We start from the raw sequence: 14,393 nt of genomic DNA, 5'->3' as shown, positions 1-14,393 counted from the left end.
AGCAGGATGGGGCAGAGCAGGAAGCTGAAACATGATACAGTTGCCAGAGAAACCGCAGTTATTCCATGAGTAACTCTGAAGTTGGGGTGACCCTTCAGATACCCCTAGTTGGGGCAAAAAGTTTTGGCTTCATTCCCCTCACTGGCTGCAATCCCTGGGGGAGGTTCTCAGCAATTGGGGAGAATCTCGATCTGAATGTAGGGGAGCTGGACAATGGACCACAATATCCACTAACCCCCCATCCACCAATAATGAGGCCAGCGTTATTTTAAATATTTATTTTTTCTATAGTGCATCTCATTCAAATCATACAACAGTCTGATACATATTTTTCCTTTCAAGCACAACTGACCCTCATTTCAGATGCTTTTTCTCTTTCCTTCTTTTAACCTTATAGGATGGACAAAGACACTCACACTTAATGGACAAAAACATCACTTGGAGTTTATTAAAGGTACAGCTTACCAAGCCTCAGTCCGGAGCGTCTTGAGTGTCGGGGGTGGGAGGGGAATGCAACATTTTAACGCCCACCCCACCCGGTCACTTCTCCTGCGGGTGGTCCTCGAACCATCTTTAAGGAACACTGCTTAGGACTCGTCTGTTATCCACCAGAAGCAATTTCAGAAAATCCAGGAATAATTACGTATACAGAAATAGCTCTTCTATAAAATTTCCATATAAAAATAACGGCATTTATTTACAAAGTTTGAGATGCTACAAAATAATACATCCTTATCAGGTTAGGTCCTCCCATCTAAGAAAGTCTGCATCAGGCAAGTCAGATGTGGTGTGTGCGTGTCCCCCTTGTTTCGCTGTTAAACTGCTTAGAGCATGTGGCACCATGATGTTTCCTTCATGCAGGAAAAAAAAACAAAAAACAAATAAACACAGAACTCTGTTTTCTGGAGCACATGATCAGAGCACAGTATCTCCAAATGGAAGGTGAACAAGTGGGTGATTGGGGCTCACAGCCTTTCTTTTTCACCTGCAAGTCAAATGTGACGGTGGAAAACAAAGCAGCTCGAGGACCTCCGTATTGAACTGTGCCCCGAGCTCGGGCCTGCTGAGCGGCCCGGGCGGTGGCTGGTTGGAAGGTCCTTTACAGGACACTGGAGGGCTGGGACTGCCATGTACTAATGGAGAAAGAGAGGCAACGGCTAAGAAGGCTTTTTTTTTTTTTTTTTTTAGCAGAAAAGTATCTGGGTCCTCGGAGACCTTTAGTAAGAAAAAAAAATCTGACTTTGGTCATGAACTAGAAAACCAGGCCATTTGCCATCAGATGATGCCTGACACATGAAGATGACACACGGGGACAAAAGAATTGGTGGCGACACCCAAGAATTGGTGGCGACATCTGGGGAAGTGCATCCTTGTTGTGTTGGGATAAACAGAAACAAGCTGATGTGCCAGAGAAGGGTGGTGGGTAACTTCACTCAAGCCCCTTCCCCGTGGGGCTGTGTGCGCCAGTCTTTGCCCATGGGGGCATTTCTTCCCAGACGTGTCCAGACCTGGGTCTTCCGAGCCGAGAGGCCCAAAGCTGACCCCACAGCCTCCCGGGCAAAGGCCCACTCCCCCTCCTGGCTGCAGTGCTTGCTGTGACAGGGCTGAGGCTAACCCCAGGCCCCCTGGGAGGAGCGTGGGGAGGCGAGGTTTTCAGGCCATGTGGTCCTCCCGGAGGGAGGAATTCTGGTTGGCAGAGCTCTGCACACGGCCTGAGGGGCGGTAGACAAGCGATGCCTTACTGAGCGGGGGGAGAGAGGTTCTCTCCTGTTCGGAGGCCCTTGGTGAAGGGGTGTCCTGTCCTGTGTCTCAGCCACATCAACCCCCAAAGCCACTGAGGACGAGGCGGCCCCGGACCGGCCTGCTGGAGCAGCAGATGGGCCTTTGTAAAGCAAAGGCTCTGGGAGGACGAGACAAGGTACCTCGGCCGAGAGAGGACAGCACAGAACACACTAACTGTGCACCCCTCCTCCGGCCTCGACACCGCATGCCTGGACGGACATCTGTGCTGGTCAGTGTGTGTCCCCCACTTCTTCTTCCTTAGCCCTGTGTGCGTGGAGAGGTCTGTGGGAAACTGGATCCCAAAGGTGATCTAAGCATCCCTGTCTAGAGCTGTCTAGGTTGTGGAAAGGGGCTATTTCCTGAGAAACATTACAATTTGTGTGAATAGCTCAATTTTTTTAAAGGTAAATTTCTAAGCAAATATCAGACTTGTTTTCCTTTTGAGTGGAATTTAAAGAAACAGGCACATTTCTGAGGGTCCCTCACACGCATGGCGTGCTGTGGGCCTTCGATATGGTCATCAGCGCTGTGGGCACATGCAAGTGAGGAACCTGTTTGGGAGAGTGGTCCTTACATGGTCTTTGGCTCCACCAATGCCAGTGTATATGCAGAAAAAAGATGACCTTTTATATGTCCAACCTAAAAAGACTTTATGTACCCAACAATTTGTAAAACTAGAAGAAACACCCAGAAAAGCAGTTACTTTTCCACCTTTTAACCGGACGGTGAAGCTAATGAGAACTTCGTGGGTTAGGGTCTTCTCTTGGTTTATGGGTACTGCTGGTAGGTAAGTTTGAGTTTTCTTTTATATACTAGCAATTATTTAACAGACTCCAGGGTGGATGCGTATGCCTGCTGAGGTGGCTCAGTGGGGAGCATAGGCCCGTGAACGGAGGTCACTGGTTTGATTCCCGATCGGAGCATATGCCCGGGTTGTGGGCTTGATCCCCAGTAGGGAGCACGCAGGAGGCAGCCCATCAATGTGATGCTTGTGTCTCATTAGTGTTTCTCTTGCTCTCTCCCTCTCCTGCCTCTAAAATCAGTAAAACAACAAAATGTAAGCTTAGAACTGGAGCGGTGTGGCCGCTGGAATTCAGTGGACTCCAGGCGCATGTTACGGGACGGTGTATCATGGGGCGAAGGCATGGAGGGGCCTGCCTCAGCGGTCTGACTCAGGACCAATGGCCACCCCCTACCAAAGCAGCCTTCCCCCAGGCCCATTGCCCCTTTTTCTCCTCAGCACTAACCGGCCCTAATGCTTTCTGTTCAGTGAGCTCAAATGCTTACTGAAGGGTTAAATCTTTACAGTCACTGCTAAGGCAGCAGTCTCAATGTCCACCTCTCAGAATGCTGGGGGTGGGACACCTCTTTCCTATGCCGGAGGGGAGCGAACAGGTAGGAAAGGCCCTCGAGGGGAATTGCTGGTGAAGCTCAGCAGGGTGCGGTGTGGCTATGGCAGGCGGCCGAGGCCGTTCCTTCCTTTGCTGGCCTTGCCCCGTGCACACCTGGTGCCTGCTGTGTCCTGCCTGCCCCAGGCGCCTGTCCCAACTGTGCTTGAAGCAGCTTGGTTGCCTCAGGACCCCAGTGGCCGAGACCTGTGGTTTAGCAGAGAGCTGTGGCGGTCTGCCGGCTAACCTGAGCCCTCCTCTGAGTGCCTCCCTGACGGATCGGACGGGCTAGCTGGAGGTGGAGGGCTGAGCTGGCATCATTTCCAGTTCAGCAGAGGACAGTTGGCTGAGGGGAGTTACCCTCTTTTATCCTGTTAAGTGGAGGAAACCACCGTTTCACCCCGCAGCTTCCACAGTTAAGTTGAAGGAAACGAAACACATGGTCATTATGTCAAGTTTTCCAGGGGCCACTGGTGGGCTTGTTGAGGTGAGAGGTCACCGTTAGCTCACTGAGGCCTCCGCGGTCCTAAGGCACAGTGTGCGTCTGTCTTCCTGAAGGTGACTGGATGCACAGTGGGGGAGGGGAGGGGAGCCTGGGCAGGCACCAGGGGCCTTACGCCCTGCCCTTCCCACGACCTAAGGTCCCAGGCCGGCCAGGAGCCCACAGTGATCCTGGAGCAAGAATGAGCAGACCGATACTACACACTTGAAAGAATAACAGTAAACGGACCCCCGAGGGAAAGGCCTCTTAAACTCCCCCGAATCAGAGGGGCCGCCCCCCGGCAGAGCTGTCCACGTGTGCACATGCATGTGCACACACAACCCGGGTGCAGCTCCCAGGAAGGCGCCTGATGTTCCAACCACTATTTCTAACGGCTTTTTCCACTTTGATTTCTATTCGACATTGTGCCTGAGCGTGGAGTTCTAGACCAGGACAACGTGTTAGGGGATTTATGGAGCGAAACAGGATTTATCTCAGCCTAGCTTCTGCAGGGAAGGCTGTGCACCAGCCTGTACTGATGCCCTCAGGAGGGCTGTTAGATGTCCTCAGCAGAGACCCCAGGTACCGAGGACCATTTCTGGCCAAACGCCACACCTACGGCTGGACAGCCAAGGATGGGGCACCAAGCGTAGTGAGTCTTTGGTTGCTTTTTCTTTTAAACCCATATTTTGTCCATTTAAAGCACTGTAGCAGCAGGAGAGAGAGGATTTTGCTATTTGGTAGAGACCAGACTACGACTGATGGGCTGCCATGAATGCAGACGTACAGGTCTTGGGACCTGCAGCACAACACAGGACTGAAAAGCTAGCTGTGGCCCTGGGTCTCTCCAGGTCCCAGCGGGGCCCCTCCCACAAAGAAAGGAGAAAGGGAGGGGCTGCTGGAGGCGGTGTCCTCTTTAGGGACCACGGGGAGGGAGCCTGGTGTTACCTGCCTGCAGCTGACGACCTCCTGGTCAGTGCCTCCTCCTGGTCAGCTTCCTGGAGGCCGTGGGGACCTGGTGCTCTGGGCACCTCCCCACTCTGCCCAGCTGAGACGTGCCTGGAACTCAGGCTGAGGCTGAATTCTGTACACTGCCTCTATCTCTGCGCTCTGCGTATGCACTCCAGCTTATTTCTGACAGAATGAGATTTGTCTGAGAGAAACTTAAGTTCGAGTTGTATGTTCTTGTGTGTTCGCTCCTATGGCCTAACCAGCTCCAGGCCAGCCAGGTCTCCACCCGCTCAGTGAGCACAGGGCAGCCTGTGGGAGGCAGCACGAGGCACCTGCACTCAGCCTGCCCCTCGGGAGTTGGAAAAGGACTGACCTGGGCGGAGCCCAGAGGTGCTCGATGCATAACCCAGGGGCAAATCCGAACGGCCAGGGCAAAGCCGTGGAGTGAATTTTCTCTTGTTATTTGCTCTTTTCCAGGCCTGGCTGGGGTCTCGTGCTCCTGTTCGGAGGAGCAGGACTGGACGCGCCAGCACAGCGGTCCTGCGGCATCTTTGGCTACGAAACACACAGCTACCGCCCAGCCAGGACCCAACCACTCCGCGCTCGCCACTTCCCAGAAGGCGGCATCCGGTGAGTGTGAAGACGGTTTACCCGGGAAGAACTCGGTAAGGCCATTCTGATGAATGGAAATGTAGAAAAGGTGACGTGGACAGGAAAACGGTGCTTTGTGTGCGGGAAATGACACTGGTTCATTTCCACAGACGCACACGGGGGAACTCCCACGCCTGCTGCAGGGAAGGGTAAGCGAGCAGCCTGGCCGGAGGGCTGTGCTCCTTCGTTTCCCATGAAAGCGCTGGGGGGAAGGCGTGGCCACTCTGACTAAAATGACACTCTTCCCTGTGAAGCCGCGACGAGGGTGCTGGCGAAGGCAGTGCTGGCGGAGTGCGATGCGCGGGAAAGGCATTCTACCGTGGCCCCAGAAGTAGCCCTAAGGTTCTAGGCACCAAATGCATTGGCTAAGAGTGATCATTTCCACTTCGCTATAAATTACTCTAAATGTCACTTAGGTATGTAAGAGTGAGCGCGCTCCTTTCTAGAAGCTGTCTAAGGCAGCTGGTGCGTGAAGCACCTCCACTAGGCTTTCAGCTGGCTCAGCAGTGCGGCCCCCCGGCCCGCCCCCCGCACCGCACCGCACCGCTCCCCTGTCCGTGCCTCCCACGGAGAGATGCACGAGGCCTGGCCGCGGAGCAACCCTGGTCCTAAGGAGGGGTACGGGGGGGGGGAGAGGGATGACGACGACGGGGGCACAGATCCCACCTGCGGAAGGGAAATGAGCTTTGTTCATGCGGCCCGGCTCTCCCAGGACTGTCCCCGCTGGCCCCTCAGAAAGCTCGCGCTGAGGGGTGACCTACGACCCTACCGCCGTCCTCACCCGCACATGGCAGCGTTCACCTCACGCGGGTCAGCCTGCGTGTGATCCGCGGGTGGTTTCCCCAGTTCCCGCCGGACACACAGTGCGAACAGAAGCAAGGGCTGAAGCAATCGTTTCAGAAACAAGCGCTCACAGGAAGAACACACATGCGCACCGGGAGGAGAGTGTGGGCCGCCGTCTTTATTCGGGGGCGGAGTCCTCGTCCTCCTCGTCCTCGTCGTCCTCGTTGAGCGAGCAGGGCGTCTCCCCGCGGGACTCGGAGCCGTGGGAGGCCGCGCTGCTGGACCGGTGACTGTTCGGGGCGAGGAGCTGCCCCGTCGCTAAGGCCACTTCGGCATCCAAGCAGAAGCCCTGGTTCACGCTGGCAAACAACCCAAACACACAGCTCGTTAACGTGGCGAACGCTTTCTGCTGCTTCGCACGCGGGAACGGAGCAGGGGGGAGGTGCGCCGAGCTCTGCGGAGCCGGGCAGGGACCTGCCTCCCCCCGGAGGGGCCGGGCTCCGTGCTGGCCTCTGAACCCCGAGTCATACGTACCTGGACTGGGACAAGGTGGCACCAGTGGTCAGGTCTAAACTGGAAGCTGACTGGGTAGAGTTCAAAAGCAGTCCCTGATTTAACCATGACGGTCCCGTGGAGATATCTAAGAGGGAAAACACAGGAGGGTGGGTCCCCGGGCCTGCGGCTGCTGCTCCCGTGGGAAGAAGGCGGACGAGGGAGGGCATCAGCGTGTTCTCAGCCACACCAGCTCCTGCCCTGGGAGAAGCCAGGCTTCTGCAGCTGAGAAAAGACATTTCTAAATCATAGGGGGGCGGGGACAGACAGGAAGGCGTAGTGAGACAGAATTCAAACTAAACCAACTGGGCTCTCGTTCTCTTAAGACCAAGAGGCAGCAGCCACTGGACCTCCATGGCCACCTGTGTCCTCACGATGGAAGACTCGAGACCCTGACGGTGTGGTAACAGCCAAAGCCAGCAGTGGGCAGAGAAAGGCAAGTCGGAAACATCGGAGGCAGGAAGGACAGACACATTTTGCCAAAACCCTCACTGAATCTATCTGTTCAAGTGCCCCCCTGGTGCACTCGGTGCTACCCTGTTTCCCCGAAAATGAGACAGTGTCTTATATTAATTTCCCCCCCCAAAGTTGCGCTAGGTCTTATTTTCAGGGGATGTCTTATCTTTCCATGCTCTAGGTCTTATTTTCGGGGAAACACGGTACTATCATCCAAGACCTATTCTTTCTCCTGGTCCCGTTTGCTTGTAACTCAAACCAGCTCTTCTTTAAAAGGCCACGAGCAGTCATGCTTTCAGTGAGGGTGAGACAGGCACTGCTTTTTCGTTCTGCACAGATGTTAGATCTGTCCTTTCACGCTGCTTTCTATACATACATCGTATTCCTTCTATCTATCCTAACCTTGACCAGTTTTCACTGTAATTCCACTAGTTCAATGTTACCTCCTTATCTAGAGTGTCAGCTCAGAGAAGGCAGTGACAGGACATATAAGATCTAAATGTTAATGAATTGAATAAGTACAGTCCCTTCAATAGTGAGTTTACAAAGAAGGTGATGTACTTATTAAAAATAAATTCTTAGAATTACAAGATCAAATGCACACTCAGAAAAATGTAATTTACCAAAACGAGCGCTTATTATGTTTAATCAAAACAATTTTATAATTCCTGCGCAAAACACAGAAAGCTATGTGCGACGATTGGACACTGTCAGGCAAGCGAGAGGCATCTCCGGAGAAAAAGTAAACGAAGCCTCTACACAAACTTTAGGAGGTTTCTCACAGGCTGACAAGGCAGCTGTGGAAAAAGACCGTCAGCTCTAGGAACAGCAGACTTAATACATTAAATAACAAGTCTGCACACGGTAACATTAAAGCCAGAATCCTGATCCAAACAGTAACTGGCGATTAGCCAACGAGGAAACTTTGTCAGAGCTCAGCTGGCTGCATAACACATCACACTTTCTCGGGGCAACAGCTTGGAAAGCCTGTGCTTCACTCACATTACCCCGACACCACACAGTGACTCTCACCATTGTGCTCACGAGCCCTCTGTCCTTTGCACCGAGGCTCACGTTTGTTCCTTTGAACTAACCAGGAAGTCTGTGTCCCAGGCTGCCAATGAGGTCACGGAGAGAGAAAAGCCAGAGAGCCTGCCGAATCGCCCGCCCGCCCGAGCTTTTCCAGTGAGAATGGACTAAGTAACGTGGTGGTGGGTTACTGAAAAGCCCTTCCTTGGCCGCTGCGGGGCTGCCGATAAAAGAGCAGGGGGAAGGGGCAGGGATGGGGGAGACACCGGCTGAGGGGCAATAAGATGGGGTTCCATTTGCAGGAGAGGGTGATGCCAATTTAAGAACTAAACCCAACAGAAAAAAGACTCATTCTATTACTTTGCTTATATCTGATTTAACCCTTTGCACTCCAAACCATTCTGGACATTGGCTACCAGCTACTTGACGCTGCTTTGCGGCGGACACGTGCGTTGAATTAACTCAATTCCCCGTAATCACTAATAAACTGCAATGTCCCCCCTGAGAGGGGACATCCGAGTGATATGCTAGAATTCCAATGTCCCCTGAGAGGGGGCAGCGGAGTGCAAAGGGTTAATATACCTTAGAACTTAATAAATGCCTTTAAAAACTGACGTGCAGTCTAGGAGGAAAGACTTGTAATGAAGGAACGGCCCAAAGCAGAAGCACTTTTGCTACATCCATTCTCAGTGAGAGTCTTAGGAAGAGCTGTCGGAATCAGTGAAACAAATCGGTATTATATGACATGCAAAACAGTGGTGGTTAGTATATTCAAGTGTACTTTTCTAATTCGTAATAAAAATGACAAAGAACCCAATTTAAAAAAACACGCAAAGAATCTGAATAGACATTCTCCAAGGAAGATTTACAAATGGCCAATAAGCACGTGAAAAGATGTTCGCATCATTAGTCACTGGGGAAATGCAAATCCACAGAGAGATACCACATCTATTAGGACAGCTATAATAAAAAAGGGACAACAAGGTGTAGAAGGGGGTGGAAAACAAACTCCTGCATGGCTGGTACAACTGCTTTGGAAAATAGTATGGCAGTTCCTCAAAACGTTCAAGTAGGAAAGGGTTCAAAATCAAGGGAGAGCATACAATGTACTTGAACTAATTTTCTATGAGAAAAGAAGAAAGGTTTTAACATGTTGGGGTTTGACACACTCAATCAGAGACACGTGAAAGCATCCATTAACACACCTGTGATATAACCTTCTAACGCCTTTGGCACCAGTGACTTAGCACGTTTCAGATCCTCCAGAGAACATCTGCCTGACTCCAGACCAAAGGACATTCCCATCCGCTTCAGTACTTCAATGTCATCGTGGATCTCAAAGGTGTTGTCAAAATTGAAAAGATATTCAAACCTGCATGGGAAACAAAGTTGGTAAGGGGCTTCCATGGTGTTGGGGAGGTCTGGAGAGTTTTATACTCTGTGGGTCCCAGTTTCGATTCCAGTCAAGGGCATGTACTCCAGTAGGGAGTATGCAGGAGGCAGCTGATCGATGTTTTTCTCTCATCAATGTTTCTAACTCTCCCTTTCCTCTCTATAAAAAAATCAATAAAATATATATTTTTTTATTTTTATTTTTTTAATATATTTTTTATTGATTTTGTACAGAGAGGAAGGAAGAGAGAGAGAGAGAGAGCTAGAAACATGGATGGGCTGCCTCTTGCACACCCCCTACTGGGGATGTGCCCGCAACCAAGGTACATGCCCTTGACCAGAATCGAATCCGGGTCCCTTCAGTCCCCAAGCCAACGCTCTATCCATTGAGCCAAACCGGTTTAGGCTATATATATTTTTTTAAAGAGGGAAAGTTCAGCCATAGTACTAGAAATTATCGATGTTTACAGCAAGAAGGGTCATTCTGCTGTATTCAGGAGATGACATCTCAAATACATCACTTTCCCAATTAACCCTTTGCACTCCGCTGTCCCTTCTCAGGGGACATCGGAATTCTAGCATATCACTCAGATGTCCCCTCTCAGGGGACATTGCAGTTTATTAGTGATTACGGGGAATTGAGTTAATTCAACGCACGTTTCCACCGTTAGCGTCGAGTAGCTGGTAGCCAATGTCCAGAATGGTTCAGAGTGCAAAGGGTTAAAATAGCTTCCATGCAACAGACAAAAGAGGTCCATAAACTTTAGCCCTCATTAAAGCTATTGCAAATTGAAGGCAGAAATTCTGGTCTAAATCCAATACTGTTGGTTTTTAAAAAAATATTTTTATTGATTTTAGAGAGGAAGGGAGAGGGATAGAAACATCAATGATGAGAGAGAATCATTGATAGGCTGCCTCCTGCATGCTCCCTACTGGAGGTTGAGCCTGCAACCCAAGCATGTGCCCTTGGCCAGAATGGAACCTGGGACCCTTCAGTCTGCAGGCCAACACTCTATCCACTGAGCCGAACTGGCTAGGGCGGAAATACAATACTTTCCTTACCAGAGTATATTTTTTTCCATTGCTTTTCATGAGACAGAGGAAGGGGGAGAGAGAAAAATATCAATGTAAGAGACACATGGATTGGTTGCCTCTTGAAAGAGCCCTAACGGGAGGTGTGGGGGCACAGGAACCCACAACCCAGGTATGTGCCCTGGACCCGGAATTGAACCTGAGACCCTTCAGTGCACAGGCTGTTGCTCTACCACCACCAGCCAGTGCTAGTTTGGTCAATTTAATGAGCTGCCTGGCTAAGGGGAAAAGATTGCATCACCAGAGTGAGTGAAAGAAAGGCGGTAGGACCTACCTGAACAAACTGCTGCAAGCTTCTAGTCTCCTTCCGTCCAGGGGAAGAGCATGAGTCACACACCACCCAGGAATGGAACCCTTACTAGACCCAGCCAGGGAGGAACAGAAGCCATAAAGCCCTTAGGGCAATGACTCCCAGATTTCCTGCAATTCCTTCATAAAAGCATTTTACATTTTTAAACTGCTTGCTTTGAGTCCAAGCCTTAATTATAGGCATTATCTCATTTAATCCTCTCCACAGGGCTGGGAGGCCCTGGTATCACCCCCATTTGTTTTCCAGAAAACAGAGCTCTGGAGCAGTTAAACAGGAGAACCATCTTCCACATCTGGGTCTGTCTCACTCTGCACCCCATGCCTCAACTGTCTCACGATACTGGTCACAGCCTGAAGAACAATGAATTAACTATTTTCATGAAGGGTAAAATAAATTACACATGAATTTTGTATTATTGATGGATGAATGGACAAAGAAAATGTATATATATAATAAAATATTCAGTCATAAAAAAGAAGGAAACTCTGCCATTTGTACAACATGGATGGACCTTGAGGGCATTATGCTAAGTGAAATAATTCAGAGAAAGACAGATACTGAATGATCTCACTTAATGTGGAACCTAAAAAACTGAACTCAGAGAATAGATTGGTGGTTGCCAGAGATGGGGAGGAGGGAGTGGGGCGAAATACATGAAGGTGGTCAAAAGTATTAACTTTCAATTATAAGATTTTTTTTAAAAAAAGCAGAGATTGCACCTAGCGTTTTCATGTCTATTCATCCATTAGTAGACTGAGGTGGACTGCGGTGGAGTAAAAGAGGCAACTGCTTTTGTGCCACATGTTGATCTAAAATATTTCCACAATAAACTAGGACAGTGAATCACCAGCAAGCCTACCTCTGTCAGACCCTCACTGCAGTTTTTGTTTTTTTTCACAGAGAGGAAGGGAAAGAGAAACATCCATCAGCTACCTCCTTCACACTCCCTACTGCATGTGCCTGCAACCAAGGTACATGCCCTTGACCCGAATTGAACCTGGGACCCCTCAGTCCGCAGGCCAACACTCTATCCACTGAGCAAACCGGTTAGGACCTCACCGCAGTTCTTGCCCAATTACACCACATGCATGTACATATGTGCACATCCTGGTCTGGGTCCAGACACCACCCTGCGCTAACAGGCAGCAGAGGGCAGTCACGTGACGGGGCTGTGGAGGGCGAGTGATGGAGCACAGGCCAGAGGCTGACAACACTCCGTGTAGGAACAGGTACTTCACACGCCCCAAGGAGGCAGCCTTGGCGGTCTCAGAATGGGGTACACCCTTCTTATGTTGGCAAATGACAGGAAATGTGAAGAGAAGGCCGGCCAGCAACCTGTCCCCATTCTGTACTCACTTGTCACTAGAGATGCTGCAGTCTATGACCGTTTTCCTGCTCGTGTTGATGATGATAAATGGCAGCTGAATGGTGGAGTTCAGAGCTGGCGGGCCCTGGTTCTGCTGTTCATTTTGCCGATTCCTCTGTACCAAGTTTTTGAAAGCGATTTGCTGTAATGATCAATAAAAATAAATAAATAAATAATATATATATATATATATATATATATATATATATATATATATATAATTATTTAATATGGATAAGTGAGTTGGAATTAAATGAATAAGAAAATCCACTTATAGTTTAAAATTAGAGAGTTTAAAGAAACCTTCCACCTATAGTGAATTAGACACTTAAGAAAAAAAATTAGAATAACCGAAACCGGTTTGGTTCAGTGGATAGAGTGTCGGTCTGCGGTTTGATTCCGGTCAAGGGCATGTACCTTGGCTGCAGCCACATCCCCAGTGGGGAGTGTGCAGGAGGCAACTGATCAATGTTTCTAACCCTCTATCCCTCTCCCTTCCTCTCTGTAAAAAAAAAAAAAAAAAAGATTAGAATAATCAAACTCAATAAATATATTTCAAGGGTAAAAATTACATTTAAGTGGTGTCTACCATCATTGTAATGTAAGTAATGGGGCCCATGGTTTCTGTTATCCATACAAATCTGAACCAGGGGCACCTGCAGCTCTCCTCAGAGCGAGTGACAGGGAAAATGACACCGAGCGAGCTTTTCCCCTCAGCCACCACAGACGCCCAAGAGTTCAGGGTTGAATATATCACTTAGCCTAGCCCCGTGGTCGGCAAACTGCGGCTGGCGAGCCACATTCGGCTCTTTGACTCTTCCACAAAATACCACGGCCTGGGTGAGTCTATTTTGAAGAAGTGGCGTTAGAAGTTTAAGTTTAAAAAATTTGGCTCTCAAAAAAAATTTCAATCGTCGTACTGTTGATATTTGGCCCTGCTGACTAATGAGTTTGCCGACCACTGGCCTAGCCCAATGATATGCAAAAGTGGCAGTGGCACGCAAGCATAACTCACCTGTGCCATGTGATGGCAGTGCGCTGTGACACTACTAAAAGAGATACTAAGCTAAGTAGGCCATGGCAAGTTGTTATTGTTCAGGCACTTAATTTTCTTTCTAAGACAACTTCATCCCTGTTTTTTTTGGTGAAGGAAAGAACAAAACCCTTAGGAGGAAATAAGATATGAAAGAGCAAGAAGTGGCTGTTTCCTGTTATACTTTGGGTTTCATTTCAATAGAGAGACCTGCTTTTATAAATGTTGACAGCAGGGTGCTCCGGGATGAAATCATCTACAAGTATTTGGTTTGAGAGAGCATAGAGGGGAGAAAATTGAGGACTTAAGAAAATACAAATGAGAGTGATCTTGGCTAGCACCATTCTTTCTGATAAACACATGACAAGTCTATTAAGAAACAGATTTTAAATAGAACATATTCCGAAAATCCAGCTCCAAAATGTCCCATGACCCTCCTGAGGAAACCTGAGGCAGGCTCGGCACGGAGCTGAGGGAACTCCCGCAGCTAACTGTGCGGGACGGGAGCCCAGAGAGGGAGCAAGGGGGAGTAGGTGCAGGGCAGGAGCTAAGGCGTGAGGGCCCGGCCCCCAGGTCTACAAAAAGGCAGGATGCTACAGGGAGCAGCTGCAGGAAAAGGAACCCAGGGTCAGCTTTTTAAAAGCTGCAACCGTCTCTTCAAACAAAATCTTATTTGGACATCCAATATGAAAAACATAAAATGCCTCCTCCAGCGATACGTCCTCTGGGGTGCATTCCGCATGAAAAGCGGACACAGAACACAGTTTCCCGGCTCCCTGTGTTGGGAAAATCTCTGTTCCACCTGCTGCCACGCCCCCGCCCCAGCCCTGCTTCCTGCTCAGAACAGCACAGACCTTCGGAAGGGCGACTGGTCTTCTCCTGACCCTCCCCCTCGGATATATACACGGATGTGAAAGAAAAAAACAAATATAAGCATCTAGAAAGTATAAAACAAAAACCTGAACTATTTAGGAGTACTTAACATTCTATCCTTCAGACAAAGGGCTATTTCAGGGGGAAACCTAGTAACCCCTTGGTATCTTTACTTCTGAAAAGTGAACTTCACCAAAAATCAAATGACTTACAATTGTTCAAATCCAAGTTGATTTTAGGATTGGTTGAAAGCT

The 14,393-nt window shown here is 49.4% G+C and overlaps 1 protein-coding gene across 14 annotated transcripts in view; it reads right to left on the bottom strand.

The window, feature by feature from the left end:
• Window positions 1-422: 422 nt before the first annotated feature.
• TFDP2 (transcription factor Dp-2) overlaps window positions 423-14,393 on the bottom strand; it is a 116,297-nt gene continuing 102,326 nt past the window's right edge. For 13 of the 14 annotated variants that reach the window (XM_084902620.1, XM_084902622.1, XM_084902612.1 and 10 more), the window contains 4 exons: window positions 12,224-12,375; window positions 9,279-9,445; window positions 6,571-6,676; window positions 423-6,395 (listed from right to left, as the gene is read on the bottom strand). In XM_084902620.1, coding sequence (XP_084758746.1) covers window positions 6,215-6,395; window positions 6,571-6,676; window positions 9,279-9,445; window positions 12,224-12,375 — 606 coding nt within the window. In that variant the 3' untranslated portion in view covers window positions 423-6,214. The remainder of the gene's footprint in view (window positions 6,396-6,570; window positions 6,677-9,278; window positions 9,446-12,223; window positions 12,376-14,393) is intronic. The other variant, XM_084902618.1, reaches the window with a different exon arrangement.

This window comes from Pipistrellus hanaki (assembly GCF_964339955.1).
Source record: "Pipistrellus hanaki genome assembly, chromosome: 13".
Taxonomy (NCBI): Eukaryota; Metazoa; Chordata; class Mammalia; order Chiroptera; family Vespertilionidae; genus Pipistrellus; species Pipistrellus hanaki.
The sequence above is the reverse complement of the archived record's forward strand: the minus strand, read 5'-3'. Positions and strand labels throughout refer to the sequence as shown.